This window comes from Fusarium graminearum, chromosome 1, assembly GCF_000240135.3.
Source record: "Fusarium graminearum PH-1 chromosome 1, whole genome shotgun sequence".
Lineage (NCBI taxonomy): Eukaryota > Fungi > Ascomycota > Sordariomycetes > Hypocreales > Nectriaceae > Fusarium > Fusarium graminearum.
In genome coordinates this window covers 7977644-7989694 of record NC_026474.1, presented here as the reverse complement: position 1 = coordinate 7989694, position 12051 = coordinate 7977644, and the positions used below count along the sequence as shown (strand labels likewise).

Sequence of the window (12051 nt, the reverse complement as noted above, 5' to 3'; positions counted from 1 at the left end):
CATGTTCCCAGTATCCGAAGTCCTCGAAACCTCAACTATCAACCTAGCGTCCGCTCATCGAGATCCGGTTCCATCTTCGACGATGCTCCGTCGTTGGGCCCCCCAGGAGGAGGTTCTTACATGTCCTATGACACGCGCGAATATGGCTCTCCTCAGCGACCATGGACACCTTCGTCTCGTATGTCTGACTTCACCAGATCCGATCTCTCGAGACCGCCCCCAAACCACGACATGTATGAGCCCTCCGATTTGAACGGAAGCCCCAGACCTGGAACACCCTCATCGAGATACGGTGGCAGTCCGCGACGACCTCTTCCTCCTGCGCCTCTTTTTCACGGCTCAAGACAAGCTGTCCCACCATTTGCAGATGATGCGACTGTCTCTATTCCCTTGCACGATCCTATGGACGACGATGTTTTCGGCCCTGAATCAGACCTGAGCGACGCCCGACCTCATCCAGTTGACCGCAGCTCTTACATGTCAGCAGAGTCTCAAGACACACTAAACGAAGGCGACCCCGATGACTACGACAAGTTCGAGCACTATGGTCCTGCTCCATCCGGCGCCCAGGAAAGAAGAGGTGTTCGTGCTCCTCAAATGGCGAGGAAAGAGGTTCAGCTCATCAACGGTGAACTGGTGCTGGAGTGTAAGATCCCGACAATTCTGTACAGTTTCTTACCACGACGCGGTGAGGTTGAGTTCACTCACATGCGTTATACCGCTGTCACATGTGACCCTGACGACTTTGTTGAAAGAGGCTACACATTGCGACAAACCTTTGGCAAGACAGTCAGAGAGACAGAACTGTTTATCTGTGTCACTATGTACAACGAAGATGAGATCGGCTTCACCCGAACCATGCACGCTGTGATGAAGAACATCTCACACTTCTGTTCCCGTACACGCTCTCGTACCTGGGGTGAGACTGGATGGCAGAAAATTGTCGTTTGTATTGTTTCAGACGGTCGTGAAAAGATTCACCCTCGTACCCTAGATGCTCTCGCTGCTATGGGTGTTTACCAGCACGGTATCGCAAAGAACTTCGTCAACAACCGTGCTGTGCAGGCTCACGTTTACGAATACACAACCCAGGTCTCTCTCGACTCCGATCTCAAGTTCAAGGGCGCTGAAAAGGGCATTGTTCCTTGCCAGATGATTTTCTGTCTCAAGGAAAAGAATCAGCGTAAGCTCAACTCGCACCGTTGGTTCTTCAACGCATTCGGCCAAGCTCTCAATCCCAACGTCTGCATCTTGCTAGATGTTGGTACCCGTCCCAGTGGTACATCGCTGTACCATCTGTGGAAGGCTTTCGATACCGACTCCAACGTCGCTGGCGCTTGTGGAGAGATCAAGGCTATGAAGGGCAAATACGGCCGCAACCTACTCAACCCTCTCGTTGCGTCTCAGAATTTTGAGTACAAAATGTCCAATATTCTTGACAAGCCCCTTGAGTCCGTCTTTGGCTATATTACTGTCTTGCCTGGTGCTCTGAGTGCGTACCGATACCACGCGCTTCAGAATGACGAGACCGGCCATGGTCCTCTCAGTCAATATTTCAAGGGTGAAACTCTGCATGGCCAGCATGCTGATGTCTTCACTGCCAACATGTACCTCGCTGAAGATCGTATCCTCTGTTGGGAGTTGGTTGCCAAACGTAACGAAAGATGGGTCCTCAAGTACGTTAAGGGATGTACTGGTGAAACCGATGTGCCTGGTAAGAAACCCCCGTATAAAACAACCCCAACTTCCTGGCTAACGCAAATCAGATACTGTTCCCGAGTTTATCTCTCAGCGTCGTCGATGGCTCAACGGTGCTTTCTTCGCTGCCGTTTACTCTCTCGTCCACTTCAAGCAGATTTGGTTCACAGATCATACTTTCGCCCGCAAGATCCTCTTGCACGTGGAGTTTCTGTACCAATTCATTCAGCTCATGTTCACCTTTTTCTCACTGGCCAACTTCTATCTCACTTTCTACTTCGTCGCAGGTGGTTTGACAGATCCGAAGATCGATCCTTTCGGGCATAATATTGCTACTGTCATCTTCCACATTCTACGGTACTCGTGTGTCCTCCTCATATCAACGCAGTTCATCCTCTCGCTCGGTAATCGACCCCAAGGTTCCAGGAAGCTGTATCTTGCAAGTATGATTATTTACAGTATCATCATGATGTACACGACGTTTGCAACATTCTACATCATCATTCGTCAACTCACATCCAAAGACGACGACATAAAGATGGGTGACAACGTCTTTACCAACATGATTGTATCTATATTATCGACGATCGGCATGTATTTTATCATGTCAATGTTGTATCTGGATCCATGGCACATGATCACATCTTCGGCACAGTACTTCATTCTTCTTCCCAGTTACATTTGCACCCTGCAAGTATACGCCTTCTGCAACACTCACGACGTTACCTGGGGTACCAAGGGTGACAACGTCATGAAGACTGATCTTGGCGGTGCTGTGGGTAAGGGTGAGACTGTCGAGCTGGAAATGCCCAGCGAACAGCTCGATATCGACAGTGGATACGATGAGGCTCTGCGTAACCTCCGCGATCGTCTCGAAGTCCCCGAGCCTCCCCCAAGCGATTCCCAATTGCAAGAGGATTACTACAAGAGTGTCCGAACCTACCTGGTCCTCACGTGGATGATCGGCAACGGTATTCTCGGCATGGCTGTGTCTGAAATCTACAGTGCCAGAGGCATTGGCGACAACTACTACCTGCGCTTCCTTCTCTGGTCGGTCGCCGCCCTTGCTGTCTTCCGTGCCGTCGGTTCCACCACCTTTGCCATCCTTAATGTGATCAATATGATAATCGAAGGCCGAGTGCGTTTGACACTCAAGGCCCCTCGATGGTTTGGCGGCGTGAAGGACAGAGTCAGCGACAAGATGAGCAGCGTGTCAAGCAACCTACGCAATTGATGTTCGCATCTTGTTTGACTATTTGCGTTGCGTTTTCTTATTATGCATTTAGAAAAATGGGCATCTGCATGGGGCGTATTTTGGCGTATTGACTGACACTTCACCTGCAGGGAAAACGACGAATCAGTCCCAATTGTTTTGGTTGGGAGTATAACGATACAGCAGATGAGTTTTTGAGAAAAGGGATATGATACCGGATATGACTGTAAGGAAACGAATGTTTTGGGCGGAAGACTCTGTTTAATGGATATGAAAGGAATTGTCTTCTCGAAATGATACTTATGTAAATAGTAGGAGGAATGTGTGTATACCCAGTGTTAGAATACGATCGATATTAGAATAATCACAAGTCCTCAAAGACAAAGCACAGGTTTATGTTCACCAAACTTGAATATAAAGTTGAGATAATAATAATTCTATGAAATTCGACAATCTAGATGTTTCACGCAAAGGCTTATCGAGTCAATGCGAGTATTTCTACATGGAATAAATGCGTTCCTATCAGATGCGCCGGCCAAGTTAATACAACATCAAGCTATGCAAAATAAAAACAAAAAACAACAAAGCAATGATATCAAAGTTCATCCCAACATTGATCCTTCATACTTCTTTTTTTTCCGTCCCAGTTCCATGCTATAACCATAATTTTCGTTTGATCTTTTCTTCTTTGTGTCATGATTTATTCATCATCCTCTTCTTCGTCGGCGACCTGAGTTTGAGAGTTAGCTTCATGTCTTTTATGACGGGATATTGTTATAGTTGACTTACGTTGTCGTGGAAGTTCTGGCCGTCAGTGGTGGCAACAATGACACCAGAGCGGACGCAGAAGTCACCGAAGCGCTCACCCTCGTTTCGCTCGAGAGCGTATCGCTTGAGGAGAGGCTTCATGATGTCGAGGATCTCATCCTCCTTGATACTCTGGCGATATAGCTTGTTAAGGCGCTGGCCGTGGTAACCACCACCAAGGTACATGTTGTAAGCACCGTACGCCTTACCGACGAAAGCAACCTCGGCCAACCAAGGACGAGCACAACCGTTAGGGCAACCAGTCATACGCATGACGATGGAGTCCTGGCGAAGACCATTCTCCTCAAGGCAGCCCTCAAGCTTGGAAATGAGAACAGGCAGGTATCGCTCAGACTCAGCCATGGCAAGACCACAAGTAGGGAAAGCGACACAAGCAGACGAGCTGAGACGAAGGGCAGAGAACTGAACATTGTCCAGCTTATACTTCTTCATGAGTTCCTTGACATCGTCAAGGTGCTCGTCAGCGACGTTGCTGAGGATCAGATGCTGGTTACCGGTAAGACGGAACTCAGACTCGCCCTTGAGGGACTTGGCAATCTCGCGCAGACCTGTCTTCATCTGGAACTCAGGGGTATCCTCGATACGACCGTTCTCGATGAAGAAGGTGAAGTGGTTGAGACCGTGCTCATCCTTCTGCCAGCCAAAGGTGTCGACGTTGCTCTTGAACTCGAAAGGTCGCTCGTTCTCGAACTTCTTGCCCCAGAGCTCCTCAACCTTGCTGCGGAAGACAGGCACGGTCATGTCGTCGATGGTGTACTTAAGACGGGCGTGCTTTCGGTTCTTGCGATCACCGTTGTCACGCTGGACGAGCATGATCTTCTCACAAACAATATGGACATCCTCAGTCTTACAGAAGCCGAACATGCGGCCAGTCTGGGGGTATGTCTTCTTGTTGTTGTGAGTAGCACCCATACCACCACCGGCAAGGACGTTGAAACCAGCAAGTTTGCCATCTTCACCCTTGATGGCGATCAGACCAATGTCGTGAGCATACACATCAGTGTCGTTGTGAGGAGGAATGGCAATGGTGATCTTGAACTTTCGGGGCAGGTAGGTAGGTCCGTAAAGGGGCTCGAAGTCCTGAACGGCGTCACCAGCGACTTGAGTCTTCTTGTTGTCGTCGTCAGTAAGCCAGATCTCGTGGTAGGCACTGGTTGAAGGCAGGAGATGGTCGCTGATAAGCTGAGAGCAGGCGAAAACCTCACGGTGGTACTTGGACTGAGTAGGGAGCGAACTGCACATGACGTTACGGTTCACGTCACCACAAGCAGCAATGGTGGTCATGAGAGCGCGGTTGATAGCCTGCATGGCGGGCTTGAGCTTGCTCTTCACGACACCGTGGAACTGGAAGGTCTGTCGGGTGGTGAGCTTCATGGTCTCATTTCCGAGCTCGTTGGCAATGTCGTCCATCTGGACCCACTGCTGAGGAGTCGAAATACCACCAGGAAGTCGGCATCGAATCATGAAAGAGTAAGCGGGCTCAAGACCCTGGGCCTTTCGCTCGTCTCGGATATCACGATCATCCTGCATGTATGTTCCGTGGAACTTGGTAAGCTGCTGGTCGGCGGCCGAGATAGCGAGAGTAGAGGTATCGTTAAGACCCTCGACAATAGTACCACGGAGGTAGTTGGAAGCCACCTTGATGTCTTCGTTGGTAATTGGTGGGGGCTCGTCAGGAAGGCCATCGACCTTATCCACGCCAAGGGCAGCCCAAAGCTTAGGCTCCCATTCCTTGTAACCAGTCTGGAAGCTGTCGGGGTCCTGGTCGTCACCAAGTCCAATATCGATCAGGTGCTTACCGCCGAGGTTGGTCAGAACACGGTCAAGATCTTTCGCAGGCTTGTTGTAGTAGATCTTGTCCTCCTTTCGGGGCCAGTAGTGGCTGTCGCCAAGACCGAAAATGGAGTAGTTGACAGCAGCGAGATCAAGATCGGTGTTGTCCTTGATAGCGTCCCAGAAAGGCAGACCGTTCTGAGGGAACTCACCCTGACCGGCAGTGGAAGTAATGAAGACAATGTTCTCCTCAGTAGGAAGATCCTCAAGAGGATAGTCCTCCATAGCCAGGACAGTGGTCTTCAGGCCACGAGCGCGACCGCGGCTAGCCAATCGCTTGGCCAAAGTGGTAGAGTTACCGTTGTCGGAAGCATATAGAACGGTTAAAGGAGCGCCCAGAAGACCCTCAAGGAGCTGGTTATAAGCGTCCTTGGCCTTTCTCTTCTGCTGAGCTCGGACCTCGCTTCCAAAGTCCTTGACGAGAGCAGCAGCGAACTTGGGCTCCTTGGAAGCCAGCTGAGTGAGCTGGTTGTCACGAGCGAGGAACGTCTTGAGCTCCTGCTTGATAAGCTCAGAGTCGAGAGAGAAGTTGGGCTCACCCTTCTTCTCGTTCTCGGGGTTCCATCGGTACAGAGGCCAGTATCCGGTATCAACGGCCTTCTTGGTCTCCTGGAGAACAGTGAGAGGGGAGTCGGTCTCACCGAAGTAGGGGAGGTAGGCGAGAACGACAGAGGGACCCTCAAACTTGTCAGCCTCAAGAAGAGCCTGAAGAACCTGAGTGTACGAGCTGTAGACAGCGGTGGAGGCAACATAGACGTTGCCGAAGTTCATGGCATACAGACCAATGTCCTTCTTACGGCGGTTGGCATCAGCAGCAGCTCGCTCCGAGTAAGGAGTAGAGTCAATGATGAGCATGTTGACATTCTCACCGGAGGCAAGAACGTGGTGAACACCAGAGTTGCCCAGGTCATAAGACCAGGCATCAGAACCAGTCAGCCAAAGAGACTCCTTTCGGAAAAGACCCTTAGCAGTAAGGAGCTGAGCGGCCAGGGGAGAACCGTCAGTCTCGAGTCTGGCGATGACATCGTCGGCAATCTCGGTCGACTTGGAGGCATCATCAGCGTTCATAGCCCATCGCGCCAACCAGCTCTTGGGGGCTTCGGTGGTGAAGCTACCGTTGGTAGCAGCATCCTTGACCTGAGAAACAAACTGGCCACGACGCTGCTTGCGAGCCAAAAGAGAACCGAAACCGAACTCGGGGCTAGCAGAGACAGTGGGCGAGATACCAGTGGTAGAAGACTTGATAGCGTTGGCAACGTAAGCTCGCTGACCGAAAAGCTGGTCAAGAATCTTGGTGTAGGCAGTCTCAAGCTGAGGAGCCTTAAGATCGTAACCAGTGGGCTCCTTCCAAGCCTCCTTCTTTCCAACCTCGAGGTTCTGGATGGGCTTCTCAGCAGTAAGGTTCTGGAGAACACCACGCAGGGCCTGGACGACAACTTCGGGGGCGATGTAGCCAAGCTGGTGACCAACAATAGCCTCAACGCCACCAGGACCACTCTTCACGGAAGTCAAGACGTCAATGAGGAGGGGACCCCACTTGGTAGTCTTGCGGTGGATCTGCTCCAACACAGCGATGCGCTTAACTGATCGAGGAATGGCCTCAACCAGTCTGGAACCGAGCCAAGGTCGGTATAGGCGAGGGGTAAGGATGGCAGTGTTGGCGAAGATCTCCTGTGTGTTGGCCTCATCAATCGCTTGAGCGAAAGCACCGGCATCAGAGCCGAAGATGAAAAGACAATTCTCGGCATTAGGGGGACCCGAGTACTCAAAAGCGCTGTACTCTCGGCCAACGGCTGTCTTGAGGTGGGCCCAGATACGTCCGGCGGACTTGTAGATATCCTCAGAAGTGACCTGAGGAGGTGCAGACTCAACTGTTGTGGCGACCGATGAGGGCGCAACAGGGGTGCTGGACTCGCTGTCCTGGCTGGACTTGACTGAAGTTCCGGCTGAGGGTGCCTTGGAGGCGTTGGCACTGGGAGGCACAGTAAGGTTGCCACTGGCGGCACCAGTTGTAGCTGGCGCATCGTGGTCTGAAGAGACAGCGATGTGGCCATCGTCGGCGTAGATTCCAGTCTGCGAAGAGGGAGCGGAACCAGCCTGGTATCGGCGGACACTCTCAATATCGAGAACGTCGCGGACGACTGAAGCGTCCTCTACACCAATGGGCTTGTCGTTTGCTGATGTGGAAGGAGCAAAGAAGTGAATAACACCCTTGCCAGTTCGGATAGCAAGAGCGTGAGCAGTCAAAGCCAAATCCTGTGCCTCCTGAAGGGTCTCGGACTGGACAAATGTGAATCCCGAGTTACGGATAGCGGTGATGACTGAGTAATCGGGGAATGTCCGAGGCTGAAGAGAGACATGTAGGACAACAGGGTAGTTGGCCAACTTGTATAGGTGTGACACGGAGGGTAGAAGGATGGTGGATGTGGTTGTGACTGAGACAAGCTTGCCGGCTCGTGTAGGAGTGTACACTGATAGAAGAGGATCGGTGTTGTGTCGAACGGGAATGATCTGGAGCCATGATTAGTTCTGCTTATTCTGTTGTTCGACCACCCAATTGCTCTGCTGATAAATCCGTGTATAGCTATCCCTTGCTTCCATATACCATTGCCTTTTTTGGCTGGTTTGAATATGGCATCGGTTCACACAAAACCCTCAAAAGAGGCCGGAGATTTTTCGGAGAGCGCTTGGGAGGGGCAAATTGCCGTGAAGCAAACTCACCTCAGGAACTGTATCAGCGCTCTGCGCGACCAAGCTGCTGTCCTTGCGACCTGCGTATCGGTTCAGGTGAGAGGAGAACTCGGAATCGGTGCCAATGGCAGGCTGGACGGAGACAATGACATCGCTGGAGAGGTAGGCAATTCGAGCCACTAGGAGTAGAGTATTAGCGATCTGATGGTGTTGTGCAAACTCAATTCAACAATGTTTGATATTCTTGTTCATTCTGGTCTGTAATAGTGTCTTCGTTGCGCCGGTTGAGATCCATCTCTTTGCAGAATGACAGGTTATATCTCCAACCCATGCAGCATCCCAGTATTGGATGCACTGCATCTGGGAAATCCAACATGGAAAGAAACTCACCGGCCTCCTCAGGAGTCTTGACCTGGTGCTGTGTAGCAGCGTCCATTATGTCCCTTCCCTTCTTCGTCTGTATCTCGTTGGGGTATTATGATTGAGCTTGGACTGTTCTAAAGTGAACGGAGCAGACAAGCTGCTTTGGTGGAGGAGGGGAGGATGTATAAGAGAGATGAAGAGAAAGGAAAGAAATCTCAATGACAGGACTCGCTCAGAGCGGGATCCGGGGTCTTGAGTGGTTTTCTTCCTTTTCTTAAGGATATGATGGATATCAGAAAAAAGGTTTCTTCCCTCTTTCTCTCAACGTCCAAAAGGAAAGGAAAGAAGTTTGTAAACTGGAGCGAGACGAGACGAGACACGCCCTGCCTTTTGCCTTTAGTCTCTTAGAAGACGCCCCTCGTCTGTCCGGTCCCTCGGCTTGCGCTTTGCTCATTCGCACGTCTTATTTTTCTCTTCCCACTCGCCGATTTTTTCCCCGCGCCATTATTAGGTGGTAGCTAGCAAAAAAAGCAGCGAATTCCATCCAAACGCAGCGCAAATGACCACCAGATTGGCTTGTATGAATCCTCGCCCTCGATTGCGTGATCGATTAGCGGGATGCTATGCCCCGGACGGCGGGGCTCAGGCTCACTGTCTCGTCTTGTCTGTTACCTCAGGGTCGCGCCTTCCGCTGGAACAGGGGCCTGTGCACTACTCCGCGACCACCGATAACGAATGAGGTCCTCTGTATTTGCTTCGACATGTTCTCCAATTGGCTTGTTTGCCCTTTAGGTAACAGCTTCAACCAATAAACTTCACCCCGCGAACACCGGCATTGGGCAGGAGATATGTACAAGGATACCCATCGAGAAGGACCCACCCCGAGTTCCTGCTGAGGCATACTGTTGGGCCACCGACGGTCCGCGCAAAGAATCACCAGAATGATGAGAGATATTGGCGATGCAACTGGTCGTTCCAAAACTGCATGACCTCTTTTTCCAATGCAACTTGCAATTAACAAGGATGCCTCCGACTACCGGCCGGTGTCCGTATATTTCTCCCAATAGAACTGGACCCTGAAGCTACTAGTTACGAGTTTACCATCTCGACATTTCCATCCAGAACAGTACAATTGGTAATCCGCCTACCCCATTTCACGATCATCCGGGTGGTCCATCGAAATCGAAAGATAAGACTCACTCACCCCAAAGCACAGACAAAGAGAATCAGTGCTCGGAAGGTCCCCTGTCGCCTCCTCCGTACGCGGGACTGTCCGAAGACGGAGGCTAGGAAGCTAACCATCGATGCTGAATACACAGTATCAAGCTTACTGATTGATTAACTGGTAGCCTATCATTGGCTATTAGAAAGAGTAGGTTTAACTATATCGTTGTAAAGAGCTTTCACGATATCCCAAGACAAGCATTATCAAGATCAATATTGTTATTCAGTTTCAATATCTACTGGTATTAACTGCCGTTGTGTGGCAGGTATTATCATTATGTCAATGTCCTATCCTAAATGATGCCACAATTCATGACCCAAACAAATCCTTCGTAAACAAGGGAACAATTCTTGCGTCTAAACGGTCCACGATGACCCAATATGCAACGGCGCGAAGCCATCATGTGTTCTCGCATCTTTGCACTCAGGCCGGGATCGTCCCATCACGCAATTTCGCTTTCCAACTTGTTGTCGGCTCATCCGCTCACACCATCCGCAGCCGCCGTTTATAAGATCCACAGCATGCCGCGTTTTCGCCGCAGATGCCGCATTTCCTCCGCGCCGGCCGAGTTGTCGGTTTTGTGTCCGGCATGGACTTTGTACTGGTTTCTGAGGATTTCCGTATATCAACCTTCCCCATAACAAAATTCCGTCTATCCTATGTATGTTGGACCCTTCAATCATGGAATGAATCGCAGAGCATCAACCGCCGGTGATGACTTGCACCACAAAAATGCAAAGAGGCAGCAACCGGCCTTGCCGCCAATGTTCATGTTCCAAATATCCGTGTATATCTTTTAGTTTCGCTCAACAGTCCGCGGCAGATCCCACGTGTCAAACGACTTTCTAGACCTCGCCAGAGAGTGTACCCGCGCCAGTTGGCTTGTTGGATCCTCCCAGGCTGGGCGCCCATTCGTCAGACTCTCGGGTGTCCAGCCAGTAAGCGCGACCACAAGAAACCATCAAACGGCCAAGGCGTCCCCGGCGGCCCTCACCGTCAGGAAGATCCTCAGCGAAGGGACCCTCCTGGTCATCAACACCAGGTCCCTCAAGAATCATCAGTTGCATGTACTTTTGCAGCACCTGCTTCGCATACGCCATGACGACGAAGCTGAAATACACGCGGATCAACGTTGCGCCAACAATCAGCAACATGCTGGCAGCCGTTTCCTGAGGAACGACCTTTCCATGCATAGCAGCCTCCTTTCGCAGGCCCTGCATACCCTCAGCCACGAAATTTGGCAGATCCGTCTTCTTGGATTCGATTGTCTCGTTGAGTTGAGTAGAGAAGTACCAGTCTAGGCCGAAAGCTGCGGTGTATGCTGCATTGACAACGGTATCGATGATGTAAAGCCATGCGAGGGCCAAGCACTCAAAGGGGCTTTGTCGTCGGACATGAGGTGTAAGGATCGCAAGTCCAACCAGGACAGCGATGGAGTAAACGTATGTCGAGAGTTGAAGGAGAGATAGCTGATATCCAGTAAGGATGGCGAGGAGTCCGTAAACACCGGTAATCTTGTTGAAGACGAGGGCCAGTGAAATGAGCTCTGTACCGGTCTGGAGGCTGGTGATACCAAAGAGGCTCTACAAACGGGTTCTGTTAGCATTTGATGGACATCTTCTTATCCGCGTAATATGACATCGAGTCCGAGTCGCGTGCGCCTTACCTTGGGCCGGGGTAGCCGGAGGGATCGAGTAAGCCGAGACATGGCGAGGTTTGGTTGACAAAGAATATATTTCCTTCCTAAGGCTTGGAGATTCGGTATGTTGTTGCCCTTTGCGAGTTTACAATGAGGCTCAAAAGGAAACGCGCAGGAGAAAGACGAAACAGGCACGAATATGATGCAACCAGGGGTCTGTATCCAAGACTTTGCGCCCGAGACTGCCGGTGTAATCTTAAATCACGTGGTCATGTCAGGAAAAGTCATGCTGATGTTAGAGCTTGTCAGCCAATCATGGTGCTTATTCATGCTTGCTTCATCTTGGAGCTCTGGGCGTTGACAGCAACCATCACGTCACTCAATGCAACCCCAAAATGCGCCTCCAAGTCTGCTCCAAGTCAATGATGGTTCTGTACTTGCCTGTTTTTAGATGACATATGCTTCCGTCTGCAAAGAAAACCTGCAGGGTGTGTCGACGCTTTCCGAAACCCGTTTCGTTGGCCCGCTAATGGCAGTAAATTGTCGCACTTGATTCGCGAA

The 12051-nt window shown here is 50.9% G+C and overlaps 3 protein-coding genes across 3 annotated transcripts; 1 reads left to right on the top strand and 2 right to left on the bottom strand.

The window, feature by feature from the left end:
- Positions 1–402: 402 nt before the first annotated feature.
- Positions 403–2932, top strand: FGSG_02483 (chitin synthase 2; the record flags this gene model as incomplete). The annotated part of the gene is made up of 2 exons (XM_011320109.1): positions 403–1714; positions 1767–2932. 2 exons carry the CDS (start codon positions 403–405, stop codon positions 2930–2932), a joined length of 2478 nt encoding a protein of 825 aa, XP_011318411.1.
- Positions 2933–3337: 405 nt separating this feature from the next.
- On the bottom strand, positions 3338–8699 carry FGSG_02482 (sulfite reductase subunit beta; the record flags this gene model as incomplete). Its single annotated transcript, XM_011320108.1, has 4 exons — positions 3338–3641; positions 3701–8083; positions 8294–8442; positions 8654–8699. 4 exons carry the CDS (start codon positions 8697–8699, stop codon positions 3612–3614), a joined length of 4608 nt encoding a protein of 1535 aa, XP_011318410.1. The 3' UTR covers positions 3338–3611.
- A 1414-nt stretch (positions 8700–10113) lies between these two features.
- On the bottom strand, positions 10114–11675 carry FGSG_02481 (uncharacterized protein). Its single transcript, XM_011320107.1, has 2 exons — positions 11518–11675; positions 10114–11434 (listed from the first exon to the last, which is right to left on the bottom strand). Exons 1-2 carry the CDS (start codon positions 11557–11559, stop codon positions 10697–10699), a joined length of 780 nt encoding a protein of 259 aa, XP_011318409.1. The 5' UTR covers positions 11560–11675; the 3' UTR covers positions 10114–10696.
- Between the last annotated feature and the right edge of the window lie 376 nt (positions 11676–12051).